This window comes from Lynx rufus, unplaced genomic scaffold (assembly GCF_022079265.1).
Source record: "Lynx rufus isolate CCGP_SWC_20201006 ecotype Redwood Valley unplaced genomic scaffold, mLynRuf1.p SCAF_8, whole genome shotgun sequence".
Classification (NCBI taxonomy): Eukaryota; Metazoa; Chordata; class Mammalia; order Carnivora; family Felidae; genus Lynx; species Lynx rufus.
Genome location: NW_025814896.1, coordinates 14655645 through 14682149, shown reverse-complemented (window position 1 = coordinate 14682149; position 26505 = coordinate 14655645). Strand labels below are relative to the sequence as shown.

Sequence of the window (26505 nt, the reverse complement as noted above, 5' to 3'; positions counted from 1 at the left end):
TCTGCGTCAGTGCTGGAGGGGAAGCCCCAGCCCCCGGACCACAGGGCTTGATCAGCTCAGAGAGAACAGCCTTGTGTTGTTTCCTCCTCCGTGGTCCCTTCCCGTGGGCCACGGCTGGCTGGGCTGTGTCAGATCTGACTGGGGGTCAGTTCAGGGCTTTGGGATGGTCTCCCCGAAGGTCTGGGGCCTCAGAGGCTCACGCCCCCTCCACGGCATAGCATAGCGGTTAAGAGAACAATGCCACGAGCAAATAGCTGTGCTCACTTACTACGTGACAGCCAATGTTGTAAGCGATTTACTTACATGACTCACTCAATCCCCTTACAAAGGAAATGTGCCTATTATTCCCATTTTGCACAAGAAACCAAGGCAGAGGTGAGAATTAACTTGCAGTTAATGAGAATTAACGGCAAAGCTAGGATTTGAACGCAGCAATCTGGCTTCTGAGCTTCGGCTCGTTAACACTGCCTTTCAACACAGTCCTGTATCACCCTTGACAGTCTACAAAGCCCATTCACATCAGAATCTCACGGAATTCTCCAAATAGCCCTGTGAGGTAGGCCAGGTAGAGATGACCTCTGACAGAGGAGGCCAGAGAGACAAGCGGCCCAAGACCAGATAATCGGCCTGAAACGGCCGGGACTAAAACGCAGGTCTCCTGACATGGAGTCCAGCTACTATGACACGTCAACAGAGAAGCGAACCTACTTTTCTCCTGCAGGGACTCAAACGTCACCTCCCCTTGAGGGTTGTCGTCCAAGTCACCATAGTGCAGGACCTTGTGGTTCAGGGCCAAGCGGCAGTACCAGAAACGTTCTGCAACACACGGGAAGACAAACGAGTGACCAAAGACAGGTCCGGGAAGGGCCTGGGCACACGGAGGGCAAAACGACGACCTGTCCCCTGTCCGGCAGGCTCTCTCCCCAGGGCACTGACTCTGAGCGGTAAGGACCGGCCCAGGGGCCCAGGCCCCCTCACCTTGCCTTCGGCGGTTCCCAATCTTCCGGAAGCTGCTGCCCTCACAGAGACGGTTCAGGCGCTGCTGCTTGATCAGCTCAAGGATCTCGGGCTGGATCTTCTCCCTCAGCTCCCTGGGTGGACACGCACCGGAGCGAGGGGAGGTCACGGGACGGCACGGCTGGTGTCGCCTCCCCCCAGCCCAGCCGGCAGCACTTACACGATCGGCGGGGACTGGAAGTCGTCCTGACTCATCCGCTCGGACTGGCGCAGCCGCAGGATCTCAGAGTAGCTCAGGCTACGCAGTTTGCTCTTGAACTGATCCAAGGAGCTGGGTTTGGAGGGCAAAGCTCGAGTGATCTGCTCTCGAACCACCTGCATGACCTGGAAGGGAAGAAAGGAGGATGGCGTCTGCCTGGGCCCCTCCGGTGAGGGGCCAGGCTGGTTCCGGGCCCCACGGCTCTGCCCCCGCCCCGGAGGCCCTACAGACACCTGCAGGGTGAACAGGAGTACTGGCTCTCTAAGGCACACCTTCTTAGATGGCCCCTTAGGACAAGTGCCTCATGGTGACAAATGCACAGGTTTTGAAGTTGGAGAGAAATGGGCTGAGATCCTGACCCCATCTCTTAATCTGTTCCTGGAGCAAGTTGCTTACGGTCCGCAGGCCCCCACCCCCACTCATCTTTTATTTTTTTTAACGTTTATTTATTTTTGAGACAGAGAGAGACAGAGCATGAACAGGGGAGGGTCAGAGAGAGAGGGGGACACAGAAGCCGAAGCAGGCTCCAGGTTCTGAGCTGTCAGCACAGAGCCCGACGCGGGGCTCGAACTCACGGACCGCGAGATCATGACCTGAGCCAAAGTCGGACGCTTAACCGACTGAGCCACCCAGGCGCCCCCCCCCCCCCCACTCATCTTTAAAACATGAGAAAGGAAGGCACATTTCCGGGTATATGCTGCCTGGAGGCGCCATATGGATGCTATATGGACGCACAGCACCTGGCACACTGAGGTGGGTTCAAAAGATGGGGTATTTCCCTAAAACAACAGGTAAAGAAAAAAAGGGCCATCACACCACACATCCAACAGCTCTGCACTCAGCGGGGCCGAGTCTATAGGGGAAAAGAAGACGAGAGAGAAACAGGGAAATGGTCGTCGCTGGGTGGTGCGATTACAGAGAACGTTCTCCTCTTTATACTTTGACAGTTTTTTACAATGAGATGAGAAGTTTCTAGATTATTCTAACTTCGGGGGGCCCAGCGGTGCGCGACAGAGAGTGGGTACGTGGTGTGCCCCGGGAGTCGGTACCGGGCGGGTAGCCGGACCACGCTCACCACGGAGGTCCGCCCCCACTCTCGCCAATGTTTCCCGCCTACAGAGCCACACCAGTGCCTGTCCATAGTGGGTGTTTGGCAGACCACGGCGATTACTGTCAGGCTTGGCTTCCTGTCCTCCATGGAAGACGGGCGGGGCACGGCCTGGCTCCACTGGGTCAATGAGGGGCCCAGGGCACTGAGGGGCAGGTCCCGGCTCCAGGCTATCGCAGAAGCACAAGTGGAGGGACCCGAGGCGCTCTCGTGCTCCGTCTCGGGATCCAGTGCCGCCGACCAAGCCGGTTTCCCAGCTCAGGGGGTCACAGACCGTCACGCGCCCACCTCAGCCCGTGGGCATCAGAGCTCTGGGACACTGACCTTGTTGAAGTCTTCGGCTGTCGCCCTCATCTCCTTCCAGGTCTTGTTCAACAGCTGGATGCAGATCCCAAAGAGCTCCTCAAACGCCCGGTCATGGGTAAAGAACATCGGGTGGTAGTCGTTGCGGCCCTCGTTTGCTACAGAGGATGAGAAACAGGAGGGTGGAGCTGGGTCCTCCCACTCAGAAATGTTGGATCGCGTGCACCGAGGCCCCAAGGAACAAAACAGAGCAAGGCCAGGGCGAATAAAGAGTGTGAGACGGGCCTTTCTCGACTTCCTTCGCCAGGACACTTTCTTGGTCTGGCGCTGCCCTCTCAGAGGCTCAGCCAGCCTCACGCACAGGGGCAAACGGATGCTGGTGTAGCTCCGAACACTTTCAAATTACCCGCTCAAACAAGGCAGCAGCCATGATTCCCTTAGACGAGGATAGGACGGATCACAGCTCACACACCGATTACCAGAACCACGCACAGTAATTGTCCAGTCCCATCGACCCCTGACCTTGTAACCTCGAGTCCCCCAAGGCTCCTGAGTTTGGAACGTCTGATAGAAGAGTGAAGCGGCGGGGACTTACGCAGTTCCCCAACCTGCAGGATCTCACAGAGCATCTTGGTGAGCTCAATGGCGCTGCGGCCGAAGGGGCACTCGTGTTTGTCCTCTCGGCTGCTGTTCTCCAAGACGATCTGTGAGGACAGAGGGAGGGGGGATTAGGGAGGCAAGAGATGTAGCAGGGCTGAGCCAGCTGGCCCCCAGCCTTTACCCGGATGTAGGTGTCCTGATGGACTTTAGCCAAGTACAGCATGTTGTCCAAGGCCAGCATTCCAGGAGGAGTCTGGGTAAAGTCCATCGCTGGGTTGATGTGGTTCTGGGGAAATAAAGAAACCCAATTTGAGACTCGGTAGCCTCACGTGTGCAGAGCCACTGGCGGGGAAGCCCTACTGCCCTCCCCTCGATGACACTAGCTCTTGTGCTCACCTCCTTCCTTCCCACCATCTCTACGAGACTGGGAGCTCCTGATCCTGACTGTGCAGCCTCATCCCGTCTCCCCAGAGCCCAGCACGCCATGCCCCGAGGAGGCAGGTGCACAGTGAGTATTTAATTGAATGAACTTCATCCTCAGGCTTTGTGTCCAATCACAAAATAGCCACTCTTGCATTTCAAAGAACCTAGCTGCTGCGGTGAGAGGTCCTCTCTTTGTCTACGTGACTGACCTCCTGGGCCCTCCAACAGAGAGATTCGTTCCCCGGGGCCAGATGCTGCACAGAAATGTGTAATCTGCCATCACCAAGGCAAACCAAGCATCAGCCCCCCGCCCCCACCAGCCTCTCGATGTCATCTGTTCCAGGACCTCCATTATGAAGGGGGGCTTCTCAGGGCTCTGTGAGGGTGGGCCCTCTGACCTCCTATCAGGGGAGAACGCCTACCAAGATCCGTGCTTTGGGAAACTTACTGTAAACCCCAGCATTTTGTAGTCCTTGGTGTACATGGCTTTGCGTTTTTCAGTCCCACTCCCGGGGACGTTGCTAGGGTCAGACTCTGCATCAAATGCGATCCTCCTCAGTTCAAATATAATGTCTCTTTGAGCCTGAGAAGTCAAACAGATAGTCAGCAGGTGAATCAGCTAACCCAGGGAAGCAAGGAAAAGAAAGAGCAGGTCGGACTTTTCTGCACGGAACTCTGGCCCCGATCAATCCCCGAGAAAGCATCACCTCTACCTTGGCAGGACAGAGGTGGGCTTGGCCCAGAGAGTCACCCAGAGGGAAGCGATCGCAGGGAGGCAGAGCCAGGTTTCCCAGGGCAACACAAGCCATTTCTGCAGACACAATCAAACACCGTCCCTGGCACACAGTAGGTGCTCAGTGCATGGCCTAATGGTGGAATGTACCACATCAAACAATACATGATTTAAGCCAGGAGAGCTCTGTCCCACTGAGCACTTACCTGGTCATTGGGGTCCATCTTGGTCATCATCCTTTCTTCCAGAAGGTTAAAAGTCAGGACTTGCAGGACATACAGCTGATGGGCCATCTCAGTTTTGATTGGGCGGTTCCCTCGGATCACATGCTGTAAAAAGTAAAGGCAGGGGGCAGAGGGCTGAACTGATTTTCTTCTGCGGGAGAGTCACATCCATGCTGGTGAAAAAGAAAGTATGCTGGGCAGGGAACAGGGTTTCCCTCTTACACTCAGAACTTCGAGACTTCGTGTTCTGGAAGGGATGGAGCATGAAAGGGCTTGATTCAGGGTGAGATGATTCACTGCAGGCCCAAAGGGCACAGTCTCTTTCTCTGCATTCCCCTGGGCAGGGAAAGTGGAACCAAGGTGGAGGCTGTACCCAGCCACGCCAAAGATGAGGGAGGCTACCCGGCTAAGATTACGATGCAGGTCGGGGCACCTGGGTGGCTCAGTCGGTTAAGCTTCTGACTCCCGGTTTCAGCTCAGGGCATGATCTCACAGTTTGTGAGTTCAAGCCCTTTGCAGGGCTCCGCGCTGACAGTGCGGAGCCTGCATGGGATTCTCTCTCTGCCCCTCCCCCACTCACACAGACATGCTCTCTCCCTCTCTCAAAATAAGTACGTTAAAACTTATTTAAAAAAAGATTATGAAGTAGGGCTCAGCAGAGGGACTTTCCCCCAGTTGGGCACTCAATCCAAGATGAGGGACAGCGTGTAGAGGACTCCACTCTGTCTTTCTTTAGAAAAACACACTGGTGTGGATGGCCTCACCAAGTACAGGCTTTAGGAAAGGTCATTTTCTTCAAATGGTACGGAGACGCCTCCACAAGGAGGGCACCTAATGCTCCTTGTCTACGCCCAACACTCCCACCACCTTCTCTCCTGTCATTCTCTATATACCCTCCTCCCTATATCCCGTGTTCTGTCCTGTCCCCTCTCTTCCCATGACCTCCACCATGCCCTCTCAGTCCATCACTACCTCCCTTCGTCCATCTGACACCCACCCCACTTCTCCTTTCCTCATGCCCCACCTTTTTCTTGCATGGTACCTCTCCCTGTGTCCCTTGGGTTGACCAATGCCTCACGACGTTCTTGTCTCCTACGGTCTGGCTCTCACTCTCCCAATGGCTGCCCTTTCTCACTCGCTCCCTGTATTTCTCGCTCCTCCTCTGTCTTCCCCGGCCGTCTTGAATCCAGTTGTTCCTGGTCTCTCCTCACCCAAATGAGACTCCTGCCCGGTTCCCCCCACACGTTACCTCTGTGTCCTCTATGTTCTCTCACTCAGTCTAGCTCCATGTCTCTGGAGCTCTGCTGTCCAATATGGTAGCCCCTCGCCACATGTGTTTCCGTCAGTTAAAATTAATTTGAGGTAAAAATTCCGGTCTTTGGTCACACCAGCCCCATTTTAAGCTCGACGGGTATATGTGGCTAGTGGCTACCACCCAATGAGAAAAGTAGGTATAAAACAGTGCCGTTAGCACAGAAAGTCCTAGGAGACGGCACTGCTCTAGAGTTCCGTAACTCGAGAGCCTACTCTGGCTCGGGATCAATGTCTTAGGCCTGTGATGTCCATTGAACACTGGAAACACGGCTGGTCCAAACTGAGATGTGCCGTGAATGTAAAATGTACGCTAGATCTCAGCGCCTTAGCGTGAAAAAAGAAAAAAAATATTTCGTTAGTCGTTTTCTATCGATCACACGTTGAACGCATAGTATTTTGGATATATTGGGTTAAACCGAATCTACCGCTGAAACTGACTTCCCGTATTCCTTTGTTAATGCTGCGACTACAGCATTTAAAACGAAATCAGTGGCTCTCACTGTCATTTCTACGTGACGGCACTGCTCTAGACTTCCTCTCCCCGGCATGTGACTCCCGGGTGCTCTTCATTCCTCTAGATCTGCCCAGCTCAACGCAGCAGCCACAAGCCACGTGTGGGTGTTTTAACTGAAATTTTAGAAGATGACAAATTTGGCTCCCCAGTCACAACTAGACACGTTGCCGGGGCTCAGTAGCCACACGCGGCTAGTGGCCACCATTCCGGACGGCACGTTCATGCTGCGCAAGGTTCTGCGGACGGCGCTGCTCCTGACCTCTCACTGGAGTGAGTGCCGAGGCCCCCACCTCCTCCGAGCAGGGGCTGTCTGCGGCTGTCTCCAGCTCCCGGGCTCTCGGCTCAGGCTCAGTGCTCACCTCCATCCCAAACTGACTGCCGCTCCTCCTTCTCCAACCTTAGCTACCCGCCCACCCCCGCCAGTGTCTCATCGCGCAGGGTCCCCTTGGTCCCCTCCTCACGTCTTGTTTTGCCCCTCTCCGAGCCTCTTCTCTTCTCTGTGTCCCCTCCCTCTGCCGCTCCAATTCCTCCCTACCCTACCCGGCTCTCCGTCTTCCTTCCTCCTCTCCTCTCTCCATAATTCATAAAACCACTTTGAGAAGAGGCTAAAGATAATGTGATACGGTTCTCATTCACTTTAATCCCCCTTTCTCAAACTTAGAGACATCACAGCGGGAAGGTAATCACTCCAGCCAGCAACGGGCTTACGCAAGTACAGCCCCAGTCTGAGGAGTCAGTTTCAGAGCTTTTACCTGCAGTCTTATTTGACTGCTGAGTAAATTGAGGCTTACGCTCTCTGGCCTGACTCAGTGAGCTCCTTGGACTTCAGCGAGCACGCATTAACTGTTTTGTAGAGAACCACTGAAGTCCTGAGTCTTGACCCTGAATTGTCTTCTATAGTGGAATCTTCGCTTGTCCCAAGGTTTGTCCAGAAATGAGCTGAACTAATCCTACTCTGGTAATTAACAAGCCTCGAGATTCATTAAATTTCCGTCAGAAGGCGACCCTCGCTCCCACGCATGCAGAGGATGGCGTCCAACACAGCTGCTCAGGAATGTGGACAAGCATGCGTGGGACCCGTGCACGCCGCATCCCTCGCAGGCAGCGGGCCGGAGCATCGTCCCTCCTGCCTGAGTCCCTCCGTGGCGGTGGGGCCACGACCAGGGAAACGGCCAGGAGGCAGGAGCTGGTTCTGCAAGGTGAAGTCTGGCGGGCTGTTCAGAGCAGCCGATCGCTCAACTTTGCAAGTGCTCAGAGCTCACTTCTTGAATTCTCTCACCTTTGGATCCTGTTCACGGGTAAGAGAACCCGCTGTGAGCGGGGTGCTTACCGAGCGCCAGGCACCCTGCTAAGAGCTGTATATATATATGAGCTCGTTCAGGCCTCACATCCAGATGAGCAAATCAAAGTAAATCGAAGTTAAGTGAATTGCTCAAGATCACAGATTGCTTAATGGTAGAGTGGAGGCTGGGGACTCTGAAGTTCACGCTCAGAATTATCAAGCCTTTCACACCTGACTTCTGATTTCTCATTTTATTCCCTTCACTGTGGTCTGGTTTTCCCTTGGTTTTGACAACTGATAAAATGGCCTCCCTTGCACCCAGATCTTCGGCTCACTTCCCCAGTTCCCACCCCCACCCCCAGCCAGCTCTCTCTCACCCACATCCCTGCGTGGGAACAGGGAGTCAGCCCTCTTTCCAGATGCCTCCCTCCTCACCACCTCCCCCTCTACTCTCCTCCCTCATATACCCCCACGAAACATACACACCTGCTAGTGTGAGGTTTCTAAATGCCAGCCTGGTTATGTCACCATCCCAATTAAACCCTTCAACTCTGCTCGGGAAAAAGACTAAGGCCCTACTCGATCCGGTCTTTGCTCGCTCTCCACGTGTCTGCTCCTTGCCCCACCCTCTACCCCATGGCACAGTCCTTCTAGGTTCCAGCCAATTCCAGCCACTCCCGGCTGGATTTCCTTTCCTTCCTGGACGAATGATGGAGCCTCAGCCTCAGGACGTCATTCCTCCAGAGGCTTCCTGACACCTCCTGCAAGGCAGGCGGTGCTCCTCCTCCTGAAATCCCCAGACCATGGAGCTCCAAGGAACCACTGGCCACACACTGCTAGAGCACCATCCCTACTGGACCGGAAGATCTCTGGGAGCAAACACACCACACTGTCTCGTTCATCCCTAGCGGTGCCCCACACAACTCAGGTCTGATGGATGTTAGCTGAAAGAATCCCTTTCCTCTTTGGGGCCTATTTTGACACATTCCTTCTGGAAAAAAATTTGGAATTGCAGGGCAACAAACCGTGTAGCTGGCTGGCCTTAGGACCTCCTTAGAGGCTCTGTAATTCCTGGTGGGACAGCCTCCTAGAGACAACTCCGCTTGCAGAGGATTATAAGAAAAAGCTTCCCAGCTTAACATGGGCTTATTCGCACCTACCCGTTGGTTCCCCGAGTGCCATCCCACTCGATAGTAATTTCACTAATGACACCATCACAGTAACAGTAATACTTGCTATCGCTAGTAACAAAACACAGCTTGTTGTGGGAACTTACATTCAGGATTATGGAGCGAAGGTGCTTCTGTGCAAATGCGTTGGCCATATCCTATTGAGAAAAACAAGCAAATGTAAGGCACGATGGCACGCGCCCAGCTGTGACAACTATCGAGAGGAAAGTGGCATCGGAGCTCTGCGGGTTTTTCTCTTAAATTTTTTTCTCCTTTCGAATAAAAAGTGGGCAAATGGAAAGAATCCATGGACCCACCCAACATCTTTTATACTCTGAAAAAATTCCCTCGTGTTTCTTTTTTCCCTCTGGGAATGTAAACAGAGCCACACAGGGTGTCCCTCCCCGATGGCACAATCAACCACATCGTCTTCAAAGAGGAACAAAGACTGCTTCAGGACAAGACACTTGTGTTACGAGGATGCCGGGCAATGGACAATGCGTACGGAGCACAGAGCAGCGTGATGGTTCCCATGCACCGTTCCAGGCAGACACCCACCACCGGCCGGATGGGCCTCCTCCAAGCTGAGGAAAGGGCTTCGGTCCCAGCGCCCCCCTCGGGCCCCCCAGTGCCGCACCAGCTGGTGGAGCCGGGGAGCGGATGCTCTGGAACAGTGAGTGGTCTGTGACTCACTTCTGACTGCTTTGGAGAAGAGCGTGCTGGTGCTTTTGGGTAATTTCTCATAATAGGGTCACCTTTTTTATTATATTTGGTTCAGATTCTGACAGTAACACTTTATTTATTTGGCACGCTTGGGAAATAAAGTACCCTCCATAAATGAGTCTTCCGGGGAGCGAAGCCTTAAGGGTCCTTTCAGGACCTTACTGGGACCGTTCTTAAGCAAATCCTCTGAAAATATATACGTTTCTTTATTTTTGAAGGGACTGCAGCGATTATAATTTAATCACTGCCAAGGACTGGGCTCAACAAAAAGAACAGCGTGTTGTGACTCCGTAATAGCCCAAGGAGCTCTTGAATGTGCCGCTCTTTCCCCCTAAACAAAAATGGTCCCAGCTTACTGTGCTTTTAATCTTTCTGACAGCTCTTCATAATTCTTCTGTCTCTTCCTTCCAATCTCGGCCATCACTTCTTAGCACGTTAATTAGTATGACTTCACTTTCTAAACTGCTGCCTTAATTTAATTTTATGGATAATTCTGAATCACTGGGCCTGAGGGAGCTGTCACGCCTCTCCCACGGAGCGGTGTCTGTGAGAGTCTCATTTTTCTCGGAGCTGAAAGGCCTTTTGCTCTCGCTTCTCCATTTCTAGCCATATTCCAAATGGCTGATGCTGCCAGGGACATTAAGCTGTACTTTGCTTCCCCTGAGCACACACGCTGGCTGGCAGAGGAGAAGGTGGCCTAGAAGCTTCTCTGGTGGCTAGAGGAGGTCGGCTTGAGATTCGGCCTTGCTGTGGACAACTCACAAAGCGGGTAAGCGGCAGTGGTCTGCTCTCAGAACGTAACGGCCCCACACCCAAAGCTCCTCTGCGGTGCTGGGGCAAAGCGCTCATTCTCAGTCTCGTACAGCCGACCTCTAAAGCTCCCTCTAGCCAAGAAGCGAGCAGGCAAATTCCCTTCTGTCAACTGTCTTAAACCCTGTCAGATTCCTATGGTCTAGGACGCATCCAGGGTGACGTGGATTTATCTTCACTCTCTGCTGTACCAAGCTGGAAGGCGACACGTCCATGGGATCATCTCGGCGAAAGTCTCAGGCTATTTCCGAATCTGATCTCCCCGGGCTGACCCACAAACTCACGGAAAGGCAGGTTACAAAGGGAAGACTGGGCAGCATTCCCTAGGGCAGACATCCCCTCACTCCTGCACGTGACGCTAATCTCCAGCACTTCCTGGAGTGTTCTGACGAACGGGATCTACAGCACCCAGAACTCTGGGTCTCACGGTTTCCTGAGCACCTGCACCAGAACGTGAGGTTCTTGCCCAGCTCTGACCTCCCCACCTGGAAGAGGGCTGGGGCCCCTTCCACGAAGCAGCACTACTTACAGTGACAGGTAGGTCTAGAGGGTTAAGGTGCTTGTCCTGCCGGCAGAAAGCAAAAAGCACAGAGAGAAGCAGATGGGAGAATGAGCTCACATTCAAAACTGGACTAGGAAGGAAGAGATTAACAGAGCAAAGCCATCCAAGAAAGACGAGGACAGACGGAACCACGGACGCTCCGGCTCCTCCCACTGGAACCCACCAGGAGCTCAGTGCCTGAACCCACGTGGATTTCAACTTTACAGAGCCCATGGTGTTGACGGAGAATTTTAAAGTCTTGTATACACCACTTGGGCTTTTACCAGCTGCCATCTAGAGTGTCAGTGTTGGAAGGGCCCTTAGCGATCACTTAATCTGGCCCTTTCGTTTACAGAAAGAGCAACGGAGACCCAGAGGTGAAAGCACCTGCCCGGCCCAGAAGAGCACCTAGCCTCAGGGCCCTGGACTCAGGTCAGTGCTCGTTCCCCGCCCAGCTGATTCCTGGTTTCCTCACTTGTAAGACAGGGGTCTTGTTTCTTCTCCTCACATCCCCGTGAAGTCAACGGGGCAGATGTTGCCGCTCCCAGGTTACAGATGAGGAAACTGGGGTTCAGAGAAGCAGAGTGATTTGCATTATGTCACACAGCTAACGAGCAGGGGAAGAAAGCAGCTTAGAATCTGGGCCAGAGGCCTTCATACATGAAACTTTGTGCGAAGTCCCCCCGCTCCCGCCCCCCTGCCTTGCTTCCTTAAGTAAGGGTCTCCGTGGACTTGACAGGGATGCCTGGAAGGTCTCCTCCCCCTTCTTCTTGACCCTCTAAGCCAGGGTCAGCAACTAAGACCAAACTGGGCTTGTCCCCTAGTTGTGTATCTAAGGTCTTTCTGGAAGACACCACACCCATTTGCTTTCCTATTGTCTGAGGCTACTTTGGCTATGACGACAAAGTGGGACAGCTGCCACGCAGACCATCGGCCCGCAGAGCAAGAAATATTTACTCTCGGGCCCTTTACAGGAGAAAGTTTGCAGGCCCCTGCTCTGACGTGAGACCCGCGGGGTCCCCTTCTAGTTCTTCCCTGGAACTAGGGGGCCTGACACACAGCGACAGGAGCAAGGGACTCTTGGGGGAAATGGCTGCATTTCTGCTCTCCGTGCAGCGAAGGGTAGGTGGGTGACAACTCCTCTCCTGGAAGAGCCCAGATGAAAAGCTTGAAAAGACAGCCACAGACCTGTCGCTTGTCCTCAGGAGCCTTCAGGAAAAGCGCGTTAATCAGTGCAATGGCGTAGGTCTGAATCTCCTGGTTGGAGCTGTGCCGGTGGAGAAAGAAGGCAGAGGGACATTAGAAGACGGACCAGCGAGAGCCCCGTGGGGCGTTTACAGCAGTCGCTTGTAGATGGTCATCAAATAATCGTCTGGGGTGAAGCCTCAAAAGCCTCGAAAGTGGGCATACTCTGTGACCCGGCCACTCCACTAATAGCAATTTATCCAAAGACAGGAATCAGAGAGTTGGGCAAAGTGTTTCATTCAAGTACTGTTAAAAAAAAGAAAGAATGGTAAATAATCCAAATGTTCACAGTCACAACTCTGTTTACACACATTCAAGCCGTAAGTCATCAATGAAAATCACGTCGGGAAGGTTCTTCACCTGGGACTCGGGGATGAGTCTGGAGTGTCTGTAAACCCTAGAGATGGTGCAGAAATTATTCCATGCAGTTGGTTGACTATGTGTTATTTTCTCCAAGGAGGTGAGAGTCTATAACTGTTACTGAATTTTCAAAGGCATATGGCATGCAAAAAAGATTTAGAACCACCAAGGCTCTTTAACATGGGGAAACGTTCAAGAGATATTATTTCATAAGAACGTCAAGGTACACACAGTATGTGTAGTAAGCTCCCAGTTTTGTTAACAAAAACATACACCGAAAAAAAGACGAGCAGGGCGGTTAATTTCACGTGAACAGTGGTTATGTCTGCAGGTGGGAAAATGGGAAAAGGACTGCCTCTTTGTGCTCCTCCCTATTTTCAAAGTCTTCAACTACAAATTTATTTCATTTTGTTTAGTTTTTATTTTGGGGGGGGAGAGAGAGAGAGGACGCGCACGAGCCGGGGAGGGGCAGCGGGAGAGAGAGACTCTTGAGCAGGCTCCACGTTCGCACAGAGCCCAACGCACGGCCCAATCCCATGACCCTGGGATCATGATCTGAGCCACAACCAAGTCGGATGCTCAACCAGCTGAGGCCCCTAAACTTATTTCATTTTAGTACGAATGAATTAAAGACAACCGTCCTCTGGAATCTTATAATCCAAGCACTTGGCAAAATGTCTCCAAGGGCCGCGCTGGGGATGCATTCCGTGGCTCTCTTCTTAGACGGGCTAACAGACTTCCTGCTCAGGTGGGGTGGGTGGGCGGGGGCATCCTGGAGGTCTCACGGAGGGCACTAAGCATCTCTCAGCCCCAACAGCAGAGGACATAATTTCTGATAGTAGCTATGGGCTGAAAATATTCACGGACTGACCCCTGAGAAATGCCATTGTCCTCTATCATCCTTGGGTACACAACTGGGTCATTCCTGATTCAGAAACAAAGAAACAGGTAAGTCTGATGTCAGGAAAATCAGAACTCTCCATCTGGAGTTTATAATGTTCCCTTCACTTCAAACAACCTTTTGGCTTTGGGGTATGAAAACAGAGACTGAAGAATTCCTTAGAAGTGACAAGGAGAAATCGGGGCTGTTGGCGGGAGGGTGGGGTGGGTACAGGTTGGGAGCACAGCTGAATGAAGACAAGGCTGCTATAAATAAGCAAAGCTGGGAGCTCTGGCTTCCCCGGGCCTGACGGGTCTTTCTGTCGGCACTCTGTCCATGCCCAAAAGGCTAAAAGGGAACAAAGGAGTCAATAGTATCACCACCTTGTTTTGGGGAGTCCAGCCCCCTTAAATAGGGTTAAAGTGAAGTACAAAGAATGGGGAGGAGAGGAACAGGGCTCCAAAGGGCTCATCTGTCTTCTGGTTTTACCATTTGACAAAATGGCCTGGAATGGGATAAGCTTCTTCAAAAACAAACAAGAACAAAAAACTCCTGAATTATATACCCATCCTACGCTGGCCACTACGCTAGACCTTTTAACCCTTTTGAGCCTCACAAGTCTGAGTAATGGAGAGGGTGAACCCCAGCCTGGACCTGAGGAAACAGAGACCAGATGGGACAAGGTGACATGTGGAAGGCAGAGACCTAGTTAGGACACAGTGGAGCCGGGATCTGAATGGGAAGCCCGAACTCGTGTCCTATACAATAGTTTTTGCTACCCTCCCCCCGGCCCCACACACACAGCATACTGCTAGTTTGCTAAGTGTTCATTCTCAAGTATTAACTGACTTCTCCTTAAACCAAAGCAAGGGATCCAAAAAGGACTGGTCCCTCTTCCCAGAGAGCTCAAAGCTTAAAATGGGAGGCGGATAACAAAAACAGGGGATTTTCTATATAATTCTCATAGGTGCAAACAGAGACTATTTGGCCCAAAGAGGAGAGAGCATCTAATTCTGTCTGGGACGCGGCGGTACAGAGAGGCCGGGAAAACTTCCCTTCAGCCTGAGGGACAAGGGGCGCCGCGGAGGATTGCGGCAGGAGCGTGACATGATCGGGGCCCGATCCCGGGAGCGTTCCCATAGTGTGAAAGTGCTGACGAATGAGTGAACAAGCAGGCCAGTGGTTTGGAACACAAGCAAAGGGGTAGGGCTGGGAGACCTACGGAGAATAAGAGGCGAGAAGGGGGCCGGGGCGGGGTCTCTTACTCACACCTGGAGGTGAGAGATGAGCTGTCCCACGGTGATTTCCTCTGCTATCTTCTGGTACAGGCTCTGGCTGTTCAAGACCATGCTCTCCAGGATGGCCAGGGACCTCTGAAGGATTGACACGTCCACCATGGGCTGGCTCACGTACCCTGCAATCTACAGCCAGCGAGGGCCAGATCAGTCAGGGAGCCCGGGGCCCAAGCGTGCCGGGCGACTCGAGTCTCTGAGGTTAGCCCACGAAGGCTCTCCTTCCTGGTATGCCATCCATACCGGGCCACTGTCCCCATGTGGACAGCGGTGTCTGTTTTATTGTCCCTAGGCATGGACAATTCAAATTCAAACAACAGCTTCCAGTCAACTGTGTTTCCTCAAAATCTAAGGGCTCGATCCTTTGTTTTCAAAATGAGGGTTCAGGCATGGGAAAGCTGAGTGGAGAAAGAACAGGATCTTACTGAAATCGGGAACTCCTTTTATCGCCATGGGCCCTTCTCCTGACACACACACTGTGCCCCTACACACACACAGGCCGGCAGAGGCTCAAGAGGCAGGAAGCCCTCAAAGTCTTGTAAGCTCATCACTCCCCGTTATTCTCAACCTCCATTATAATGTCCTTGACACGTGCCCATTTCACTTTTGCCTAACTATCTCCGGCATCGGGAAATTCCCAATGTCCCAAGCCAACGACAGGTGTGATTCTAGGTCAGCAGATACGTTACTCATTGGTTTTAGTTCACTTTTTGGAAGTGACGCTGCCCCTCCCTACAGAACAAAGGAAAGCAAAAGTAGGCCCTCCCAGGCACCCAGGTCGATCTGACAACCCGAGCAGGTTGCCTTGCAGACCCGCCGGCAGAAGGCAGACTGAACCACAAGGCGGACGACATGAACATGTGTCTCCAAAGAGAAGGGAGCGCGCAGGGAGCAGGTCAGAGACGCCGGGCTCGTACTGGCTGACCGGCTGGTGTCGTCCCAGGTCTCATTGACAACCCCGTCCCGCTTTGGCCACCTCCAGTTCTGGGAGCCCGTTTCCATCTTCGAGGGCAATGAAGGAATTCTCTCAGGAGCGCCAGGAAGGCCCGAGCGTGAGGATAAAAAAAACGGGCCTTGGGGATAGAGAGCCGACCGCCAGCAGCACGGCGATCTCGCCGGCATCTCTCCGTGAACCTAGAGGACCAGCGGCCACTGAGGGGGGCGGGGAAGACAGAAAGCCGGAGGCCTCACCTGCTTGATGAAGGTGATGGAAACCATGTCCCAGGAGACAATGCCATGGTCCATGAGCTCTAAGAAGGCGGTCAAGGTGAATGCCAGCATCTCACTGTAGCTGAGACATCAACAACACACACACAAAATAATACAAAGATTCAGAACCAGGGAACACAGGTGTGACGGCAGCCGCAACAGGGACGGATCCCGGCGTCAGCACCACACCAGGGGTCAGGTGGTGTGGCTGCGAGTGCCTGCATGCGTGCCTCGGCAGGTGTGCAGCAGGTTCTGTCCAGGTGTCCGTCCGTCTCTGGGAAGGGCCCTGCGGGTCAGGCTCTCCTTCCCCGTACTGCCTCATCTCAGGGAAACACAATCACTCATCCATTTCCCAACCCGAGAAAGCCATCAGACCTTTGTCAACCCCAACACTTGGCGGGGGTACCCAAGGGAGCCCACAGCCCATGTCCAAGGCCAAGAGGGGGCAGAGTGCAGGACAGGGAGTACAAACTTCAGACACGGGTTCAATCCTGGTCAACTATTCACTAACTGTGCACATTTTACCTTTCCAAACTTGAAATTCCTCCTCTGTAAAACTGCATTGGTCTCACAGCGTTAACATCACAGGGCTGTGGCGAGGGCAAGATGACAAGGTATGCGAAGCCCTTACCGCAGTGCTGGAGGAGGACGGGGATTACAATGTCTTCTCTCCTGTGTCCCTCCTCTTTCTACACACGACCCTTTATACATCTGTACGGTGCTCTCGATTTAACAAACGCTGTTCCCAATGGCGAGGCACGTTCGGACCCATTAATTCCTCGTGACAAGACGGCAATGGAAGCAGCATCTCCGTTTTAAAGAGGAGGAAACCAAGGCCAGCCAAATGCCGTACTCCCGGCAGACTGCGGAAGTCCTGGGCCAGCGCTGATGGCAGCGGAAGGCTTCAGGATTTCAGTGCAGCTGCAAAATCGGAGACTTAAGACAAACACCCATGATTAGCTGCTTGGTTTGGCTGAAAATTTCAATAGCTGATCCATCGGCTGAGAGATTTCTGACTCCCTCTCTGCCAGCTGAGGCACCACGGGCCTAGACGGCTAACTAAACACCTGTTCGTTCCCTGCTGCTCACGGCGCGGTTCCCCACCACTCCCATCCTAGCAGGGAGATGGAAAATTGCGGAGCTTCGTCTCCCCGTGACAATGGGTGGGGGGGAGATGGCGAACACAGAGGAAGGCCTGTGTGTGTGCACGTGTGTGTAAGTGGGGAGGTGACTGGAAAGGGGAGAGAGGAAGCAGGGGGTGATTACGAACAGACCCCTGTTCTGGTCAATAATGGACAGTCTGCTCACTAGCCTCCCCCAGGCCAATCATTTTCCATAAATTAACAGGTTTGTCGTGAACCGACTTCTCTCTTCCTGACTCCTGAAGCCCGCGTTCTCGCTCCTTCGCGGCATCTGTGAGAGCCCAGCTAGACTACGAGACTGAGGACCGTGACGCAGCATTCCTCTGTGCAGACCCTAGTGCTTGGCACGCTGCTCTGCACACACAAGGTGCCCAGTAAGTTCAAGAGGCTCGGTGGAGATGAGGGAAGGATGCCCCGCCGAGCGTAGAGTCTCTGAAATCCCGAGCAAGAACCCAGTCATACTCACTGGGACAAGAGCTTGGTTCCACTCTCCACAAGCCGCGTCAGCACCACGATGCCGTCCATGTTGATGAACTCGGTGGCGAAGGTCACGTCGGCAGAGAGCTTGGCCAGCTCCTTCATGGCATCCAGCCGGGCCTCCATGTTGGACGACTGGGTCCTCTCCATCAGCTGGCGTGCAGCCCGGGACTACGAGACCAGAGACAAGATGTGTGCCATCTGGTCCTCGCGGCAGGTTACCGCTCTGTGAGTAGCTCATGAAGGCCTTTCTGTGGCCATCCAGCCCGAGGCAGACCCTGTTGCTGACACTGTCTAGGAGTTGCTTACTACATGCTTATTGGATCAATCAGGAAATTACCAGTATGCCAAGACCGATCTGTAGTTACGGGTATCCTTTCTGTAGCACTCTGGTCTATGGATTACAAAAACTTCCCACTGAAGGACTACAAGAGACACTGAGGAGACAACAGTCGCCACCTCTGGCAGACAGAGAAACAGATATTGGCTCAACAGAGGGAAGTTTTCTATTAATTTAAGCCGTCAGCCAGTAGACGACGTTGTCTCTTGATGTAATGAGCTCTCAGTCACCAAAAGCAATCAAGGAGAATCTGGACAACCGGCTGGCCAAGATGCCACACAAGGGATTCTTGCATTGATGGAGGATTTAATCTGATGATCCCCTTTAAGGTCCCTTTCAATCTGAAAATGTGGTAAGCCTGACAATTTTTTTTTTTTTTTTTTTAACCTTCTCTGTAAGTCCGTATCATTGTTCTTCAAAACTGACAGTCCTGGGGAAACTTTAAGAGTATCAAGGAGCTGGAAGCTTTCAAAATAGCTTTTTCAAGGTGATGGCTGGTGACTAAGCTTTCTCCTAGCCCACCAACTTTTCCCAGCAGGTTGCTTGCCTCCTTTCTACAAGCTTCGGCCATAAGCCCTTCCCCGGTGTTCGCTGGTCCTTCCTCTTGCTGAACTTACTAGCTTTATAGTCAGTGCCTGGCAAGTGACCGATTCGTCATTCTTGATTTTTTGTGTGCTAATTCATATTCTCAGCTGGAATGGAAGAGCCTGGAGAGCAAAATGCTCTTGGGGTCTTTACAGTGCTAAGCAAGTGACCGCAGCCCAGCTCCTGCTGCTGGCAAAGAGTCAGGCCGGTTCACCTCTCTCCCCTCTGCCTTTCCTCTTTTATTCTTACAAAGATGGCCCTAGAGCAGCACACGGCTCTCAAGGACACAGAAATCCTCCACACTCTCCATAGCGGAGAAGGCGCACGCCACGAGAAAAGGTCACAGGATAGAACAACTTGAAGAACACTGGTCTGCATCACACTTAGAAACTCCCAACTCCAAATGTTAACGTTCCTCCTGAGACAGCGTTTCTGGGCCACTGCCTCCTGCTCCAGAGAGATGTACTCCCGAGAAAGTCAACTAGTCTGCGCGGGAGGTCTGTAAAACGCTTCAGCACGTCTGCGAAAGCAACTCCCGGGCTGTCACGTTAAGCTAGCAGAGCTAAGGGGGGAAATGAAGTCCTTAAGATGAGAAGAGTTCGGGAAGGGGGGGGGCGGGGGAGCAGGAGAACGTGCTGGTGAGAATACTGGCAGGGAGTCAGAGAGCCCTGGGTTTGAGGGGCATCTCCGCCACGTTTTTATCTGTGTGACAAGCGGCAAGTCGTTTAACCTAAGCCCCAGTTTGCCCATCTGCAAAATGGGGCTGCCAGGAGTGCCCATCTCATCGGGTGTCTGTCGAGGTTAAATGATAGCACGTATGTAAAGCGCTCAGCAGAATGCCGGCATTCCGGAACCCTTAGCTGTTACTACTCCGCATCGCTTTTCTGCGCAGACGGACCCGTCTCGTCCCTCACCAAGAAAACACGTGTCATCATGCCCTTAATTTTCTGGCAGCCCTTCTCCACCTAAGCGACCCCCATGCCTGACTGTCCTCCTTGGGGACTGAGCAGTCGAAAATCGCTCCACCTGGGCTTTGGATTCCTCCTGTCCTGACCCAGTAAGGTCCCGGTCTGTTTGCACCATCGACCTTCCTCTCCCATCTTAGCTTATTCTCGGAGACACATAAAAAAAATTGCACCAGCAGTTAGCAACTGTAAAGGGTGGAGGAGGCGGGAAACTAGGTAGATGAGGGACAGGGCGGGGAGGGAGACCTTTCACTGCATCTTTGTCAAACTTTCTGATTTTTGAAACACATGAATGTTTTACCCCTTTAAGAAGTTTTTTTTTTTTTTAATGTTCATTTATTTTTAAGACAGAGACAGAGCACGAGTGGGGGAGGGGCAGAGACGGAGGGAGACACAGAATCGGAAGCAGGTTCCAGGCTCCGAGCTGTCAGCACAGAGCCCGATGAAGGGCTCAAAGCCACAAACCGTGAGATCATGACCTGAGCTGAAGTCGGACGCTCAACCGACTGAGCCACCCAGCGCCCCTGTCTCACTCCCTTTTCAACAGCATTCTCTTTTGGGCTCCACATCCCCGAGTTCTTGCCTTCTGTGTCTACTTCCTCTTATGACCGAGCTTCCTGACAGCGCGGTAAAGTCACGGACCTCACTCTGCTGCCACTGCAGTCTGTCTGTCACCCATCACCCCACCAAAACCGTCTTCGCAGAGGCCACCAGGGACCAATGGGCTTCCCAGATCAACAAACGGCTTTTCTGTTCCCGGTTTTCTTGCGCTCTGCTCACTGCAGACCATACCTTCCTCTGTCCCGACACTCCCTGCCCTCAGCTCCTAAGCCACTTCCTGCTCCTGGTTTTCTCTCTGCCCTTCTGGTTGCTCCCTTGGTTGCCTTTCAGGGCCACTCTGGCAGGAATCGGGGAGTCACCTCAAATTCTCCCTTTTCCTTCCATATCCGGGATGTCACCACATCCCCTGGTTCACCTCTAAATATTTCTCATGCCTGTCCTTCCGTCTCCACTGTCACTTGCCTTCACGGGCTCATTAGCTTCTTAAAGATTCCTCCTACCACCAACCTTCCTTTTTTAGCCCATCTTTCACACTGTCACTAAAGTGATCTTCCTAAAATATAAATCTAAACATAATGTACCTTCCTGCTCAAAGTCTTTCAATGTCCCCACGTTCCCTTTCTGCATAAAGTCCAAACCCATGAGTAGGCCATCTGAGACCCCTGCCATCCGGGACCCTTCCCCTGGCTGCTGCGGGCCCTCTGCCACCCAGCACCCCCGCCTTCCCCAAAGCACATCTCTCTGCTCGGGATACTTTTCATTTTCTTCTTTCTTCAGCTGATTCTTGCTTATCCTTCAACATCTGCGCTAAGCTTCCCCCTTCTCTGGGAAGGTTTTCTGGGAATCCTTAGGCTGAGCCAGGCGGTCCCTTTCTGAGTCCCCCACAGCTCCCTAAGCAACTTTCTGTCAAGATGTTTAAGAGAGGCCTTTGGTTGTTTACTCCCAACAAGGCTGTGAAAGCAAAGATGGACTTTTTTTTTTTTTTTTTTTTTAAGTAATATCCACCCAATACTGGGCTTGAACTCACAACCCTGAGGCTCCACTGACTGAGCCAGCCAAGCGTCCCTCAAAGATTGACTTTTTAAGCTCTGTAGTCTTGGTTGCTGGAAAAGAGTCTGGCCTAAGGTGGGTGCTCATCTAATGTGTTAAATAAACGTCCCCCTGAGAAGAGCCGAATACCTACCGGGGAGATAGCCAGCTGTAAGATGGTCCCATTCTTAATATCACTGCGCGTCTGGGTAGCAAAGAGGAAAAAAGAGTAGCTGAGATAACATATTAAAATTGTGCAAGCCAGCTGAATCAACGAGAACTTGCTGTCATTTTAAAGTAGTCGTAACTGAGCCTCTTTGGCCAGGCCTCCTTCCGCGTGCTTCTTGCCCGAGAACTCACACCCCCTCCGTGTGCCCCGAGCCCTCAGGATGTAGAAGCCACGGTTTTCCAGCCACTAGAGGAAGCAGGGGCTGGTGCGTCCCCAATAAGCAGAAGCTGCCCGCAGGTCGGCCAGGCCGACAGTGCCACCTCCCTGGGTGGCTCGCTTCCGAGTGAGGCCTGACTTGCTGCTTCGGCACTGACCTGCTCCGTGATGTAGAGCTGGGGGCCGTCTGCATAACGGAGGGTGTAATACTCCGGGTTTGGCAAGGACCACCTGTGTAAGAAACACACAGTACAGACACTGGGCCCTCCCTCCAGGCCTGGCTAGAGGCTGCACGTGTTCATTTCCAGCCCAGCCGCTCAAGGGCTTGGGCGGCCTGTTTGGAGGATGGGGGGATCCCACGGGTTCAGGCGGAGATGCTGAAAAAGCAACTTGCATAAAGATGGGCACCGCGAAAAGGTGGTGTGCGCAATTCGGGGCGGGCCTCGCACCCCGCCAGGACCTCGGGCAGGACATTCTTGGGCTTAAAGGAGGAAAAAAGATTTAGGGGAGCTCTTAGGGACATCCTCCTCAGCTACTTCCTTTGTAACACAATGATCCACAAAAGCCCCATTCCGGGGACGCAACTAACTGGAGACTCCTCTCAAGGTCTGGCAGTGTTCCTACTCACCCGTCACAAACTTCCTTGATGATGGATGCCAGAGGCCGTTTCTGAAAGAGAGAGAGAGATCTTTCACCAGCAACCACATGCTATTCACGCCAAGGTTCTGATGAGGGGTTGCTAAGAAGGATCAACCTGGGCCTTCGTGTGGACTGCCTCCCGGAGAGGAAGCCTCTCCCAAGCCGGGACCAACCTTCCACAGGGCAGGGCGGGACAGGCCTTGACGTTCGTGTTGCTGGTTCTTACTCCTGATGCCAACGGCCCCCACCCCCGAAGACACCCTCTGCCATGCACTTCCCAGATCCTGCTCCCCGCATCTCTGCTTCTCATTTCAGGAGCTTACCTGGTCGATTTCAAGGAGCTGAGCATTAGCACCTGGCCATTCAATGGCTACTTTGACAATGTCTGATGGTGGTGGCATTGTTCCCAATGGGCCCTGTTTCTCCAAGAAACACACACAAACACAGCCGCCTGGAGACAAAGAATCAGAAAGAAGGAAAGAGTCAGAGAGTTTGCCTTCGTTTTCCACTCCTTAGATATTTTGGAGAATCAGAAGACAGATAGTGTCCAAAGTGACATACCGAACTACTTGGTTGGAATTTTTCTATATCACACCGTAACCTCTCCTTGGGCTTTCTGTCTCTTTAGATTAAATCAGCAAGTAGAAACGGGACAAAGCCTATCCATCAACTGCAGATCAGCCGGGAGCAAGATCTGCCGATGTGACACCTTGGTCTAAGGGTCAGGAGGACTGTGTGGTAGGAGGATGAATTTACTGCAAAATGCCGGCCTTGGGACCTTGAGAGGGAGAAGCATAGGCTCTGAGACAGATAAGAATAGACAGAGCCTGTTCTCGGTCGAGTGGTTAGCTGAGCGGAGCCAGCCCTTGTGTCTGCAGCCATCCTAGGAAGGCCCCCGGTGTCGGCACGGCCCGGCCACACACCCTCTCGCCTCGTCTCTAGTTTCTGCTGCCACTCCTTCCCCCTCAAAGGACACAGTGTGGAGCCTCCTCTGCGTGGGATGACGCAGAGTTCAGAAAACGGGGAAGAGAACTGGGACAGGAAATGCTATTTTAGTCCCTACTGCCAAGGGCAAGGGCTGCTGAGAGCCCAAGTGTGGGGCGGTGAGGACAGCCTCACACAAGGGCCGGTCTCTAGGAGGACGAGGCTCCGGAAGTACCTCTGACCCCCCTCCCCCATGTGTCTCCAAAATGAAGGAAAACGAATCATTTTGAACAGGTCTGGAAGATGGGCCCATGTGACCGGTATCCTAGGCAACTGCCAGCTTAGTGGTGCTCCAAGCAGTAAAGCATTTTCTCTCCAAGGTCTGATGAAGGGAAGTCACTCGACTGATGGGTTATTTCCACGTATATTTACATTCCTCACCTACAGGTTCAGGACGGGCCTCTCTCTCGCTTAACGAAAAAAACCTTCCTCCTGCATCCACTGGGCTCAGCCTCTCTCCGCAATTCATGCTTCGCTAACGAAGACCGCCCGGCCCTCCCGGAACATGCTAGCTGCTGCTAAGCTGTTATTCACTTATGCTGTCAACTGCTAGGCCCCGGCACAGATGTCAGTTCTCGCAGCCTGGGAAGCACACACTCCTTTGGTGAAAGGGGTCACGGTTCCTTCCCCTACACACCCACGAGTCTCAGAAAGAGGGAAGCTTCCACGACCAATGTCCTGATCGGGGCGGGCTGCTCCAGAAGTCAACTGTCGAAAATACCAGCATTTTCAGGACGTGGCAATGGAGAGATGGTTTTCAAAGTGCTTCCACCGGTTTTGCTGAGCCCTCCCAGCAGCCTCAGGAAGTAGGCGGAATCAGATTACTACTCCTGTCTGAAGAGGACCCAACTGGCGCTCAGAGGCCGGTTAAACTGCCTCAGTTCCACCAGCCCGTAAGTAGTAAAGGAGACAGAACCTGGGGCTGGCTTTGGCCAGTGCTCTTCCCCTCCCCGCTGAGCGAGCCTGAATTTTGGTTCGCTGGAACGAAATCAAGCCTGAAGGGGTTGCAGGGGGCCGGCCCGATGGCCCCTAAAAGCTTCTCAGCTCCAAGCAGAATTTTCCACATGCAATGTTTATGGGCCTAGATACACAATGAGCCTCTGGCAACTGTTCCCATTAGAATAGCTCCTGGCTGAGAAGCTCTGCTCCAGTGACACAGCACAGCAGGGGCGGTACCATGAATCTCGGGGTGCCTGGGGCAGGTATCCCCATCCTTAGTGGTAAATGTGCCAGAATTAGGAGGAATGACTATACAGTTGTGAGATCACTTTTTAAAACTGAGATATAATTTATATATCATGTATATTTATATACGTGAAAGGCAGAGCTCATGTATATGCATGTATGTATGTATATATAATAGAAACACACACATCTCGGGGCGCCTGGGTGGCTCAGTCGGTTAAGCATATGACTTTGGCTCAGTCATGATCTCGCAGTCTGTGAGTTCGAGCCCCGCGTCGGGCTCTGTGCGGACAGCTCAGAACCTGGAGCCTGCTTCGGATTCTGCGTGTGTGTGTGTGTGTGTGTGTGTGTGTGTATGTGTGTGTGTCTGCCCCTCCCCTGCTTGCACGCTGTCTCTCTCTCTCAAAAATAAACATTTAAAAAAGTTAAAAAAAATACAAAAATCTCTCTATAACCACTGCCCAAAACAAGACTTGAAACATTTTCATCACCCTAGAAAATTCCCTCCTACCTCCTCCTAATCAATCCCCCACCTTCCAGCCCTCCAGGAGGCAACTCCTTTCTGACTTCTCTTGCCATACATGAGTGCTGTCTGTTTTTGTACTGTAAATACATGGAACTGAACAGTACGGCTTTCTTAGACCATTTATTACTTAGTTCAGTTCTTCTCTTTAAAATAAGGAGGCAGTGCAGGTGCAGCAACATCATTGGGCTGGGATGATTTTGCTGCAGAAGAAGGAACTAGATTTGGATCCAACGGACTCAGGACCTAGTCACAGTCCTGCCCCTAAGTGCTGTGGGGGGAGGGGATGTGTAGGCGTCCCTTTCACCCAAGTCTCTACTGTGAGATGTGAGTGTTGAACTAAACCACGTGTAAAGTGCCTCCTGAGTCTAAAACTCCATGATTCTAAAGTAGAACTTACAAACCCAAATGAAGACTGCCCACTTCAAAGTCCTCGCCCAAAGAAACTACGCCCTTAGTTCAATGTGTTGCTAAGAAACAACCAGTATCTGTTAGAACTCCTTTCTGGATACTGTCTTTGGAGATAGTTCTCAGCAACCCTGCCCTTTCTCATCAAGTGCAGGCAGTCCGTTCATATTGAATGACACCCTCCCCACCGGTGCCCCAGCTAATGGGACCGAGGGGAACACTCAGCCTCAGCTGGACCAATCCAGTTCTTTCTCTTAAATTTAAAGACACGGGTTAAGGAAGTTGGATCACAACGGGGCCTGGATCAGAAATGTTGCAGTCAGCCTCACAGCAGGTACCCTGCCAAGCCAAAGCCACCAGCAAGTCAAAGATACCACGAAGCAAAAACCAAGAGCTTTCAGAGGAAGCTGTTCTGCAGGAAGAATCCGGAAATGTGCAGTAGATAAGCAGAGGCCACAAACTAGAAACCACAAAGTCCCAAAAAGAGATGGAAAAAGCCTGATGATTTCCCAGATTCCACGGCTCCAACTCCTACACTCGGGGTGCCTGAAATTCCCCTGGATCCTGCCAAAAAAACTCCTTTCAATGGAACTGGACTGCTTTTCTGTTCATTGCAATGAAAAAGCCTAAGGCTAAGTTTGACCCCAAGCTTTGAAGGAACTCTAAATGGAGGCCCAAACAGACAGCAGCATGACAGGCTTAAGATAACGGCACTGAGGGGCACCTGGGTGGCTCAGTCGGTTAAGCATCTGACTTTGGCTCAGGTCGTGATCTCACGGTTCCTGACTTTATGCCCTACGTCGGGCTCTGTGCCGACAGCTCAGAGCCTGCTTGGGATTCTCCCTCTCTCCATCTCTGTCGGCCCTCCCCCACTCACTCTCTGTCTCTCTCAAAATAAGTAAAGAAACTTAAAAAAAAAAAAAAACAACAACAGATAATGGCACTGAGCAGGCCCTCAATTAACACTGGCTGAATTAATGAAGAGTGAAACCCACTTAGGTAAGTCTGGTGTGTTTAAAAAAGACCAGTGATACGGTGACATGTACGTGACAGTTGTACGTAACAGTTAATAGGTAGACAGCCTCTTTATAGCCGATCACTCAGTTCTATGGCATTTCTACAGCTGATGCTCAAAGAACCCTGTAAATCATCCCTTCTTTACACAGATGAGGCAAGTGAAGTTCAGACCGGTTGAGAAGCTTGTCTTCCACACAGCTCCTTCCCACGCCTCCCTGCCCTCCCAAAAAAGAGAGAAATCGTATTAGAATTGGATCTCACGGCTGAGTCTTATGACTTCAAAGTTAGTTCTTTTCCCTCTACATCGTACTTCTTTGAT

The 26505-nt window shown here is 52.4% G+C and overlaps 1 protein-coding gene across 1 annotated transcript in view; it reads right to left on the bottom strand.

Annotated features, from left to right (window-relative positions):
* The window catches only part of ELMO2 (engulfment and cell motility 2), a 39220-nt gene that overhangs the window by 5174 nt on the left and 7541 nt on the right, over nt 1–26505 (bottom strand). The window contains exons 2-18 of the mRNA XM_047067699.1: nt 22393–22520; nt 22059–22099; nt 21589–21661; nt 21200–21250; nt 17555–17736; nt 15929–16028; nt 14715–14866; nt 12149–12227; nt 8994–9044; nt 4590–4712; nt 4099–4233; nt 3409–3513; nt 3223–3331; nt 2649–2785; nt 1178–1341; nt 979–1091; nt 709–816 (exon numbers count right to left, since the gene is read on the bottom strand). Of these exons, the coding sequence (XP_046923655.1) occupies nt 709–816; nt 979–1091; nt 1178–1341; nt 2649–2785; nt 3223–3331; nt 3409–3513; nt 4099–4233; nt 4590–4712; nt 8994–9044; nt 12149–12227; nt 14715–14866; nt 15929–16028; nt 17555–17736; nt 21200–21250; nt 21589–21661; nt 22059–22099; nt 22393–22470 (1801 nt within the window). The 5' untranslated portion in view covers nt 22471–22520. The remainder of the gene's footprint in view (nt 1–708; nt 817–978; nt 1092–1177; nt 1342–2648; nt 2786–3222; nt 3332–3408; nt 3514–4098; nt 4234–4589; nt 4713–8993; nt 9045–12148; nt 12228–14714; nt 14867–15928; nt 16029–17554; nt 17737–21199; nt 21251–21588; nt 21662–22058; nt 22100–22392; nt 22521–26505) is intronic.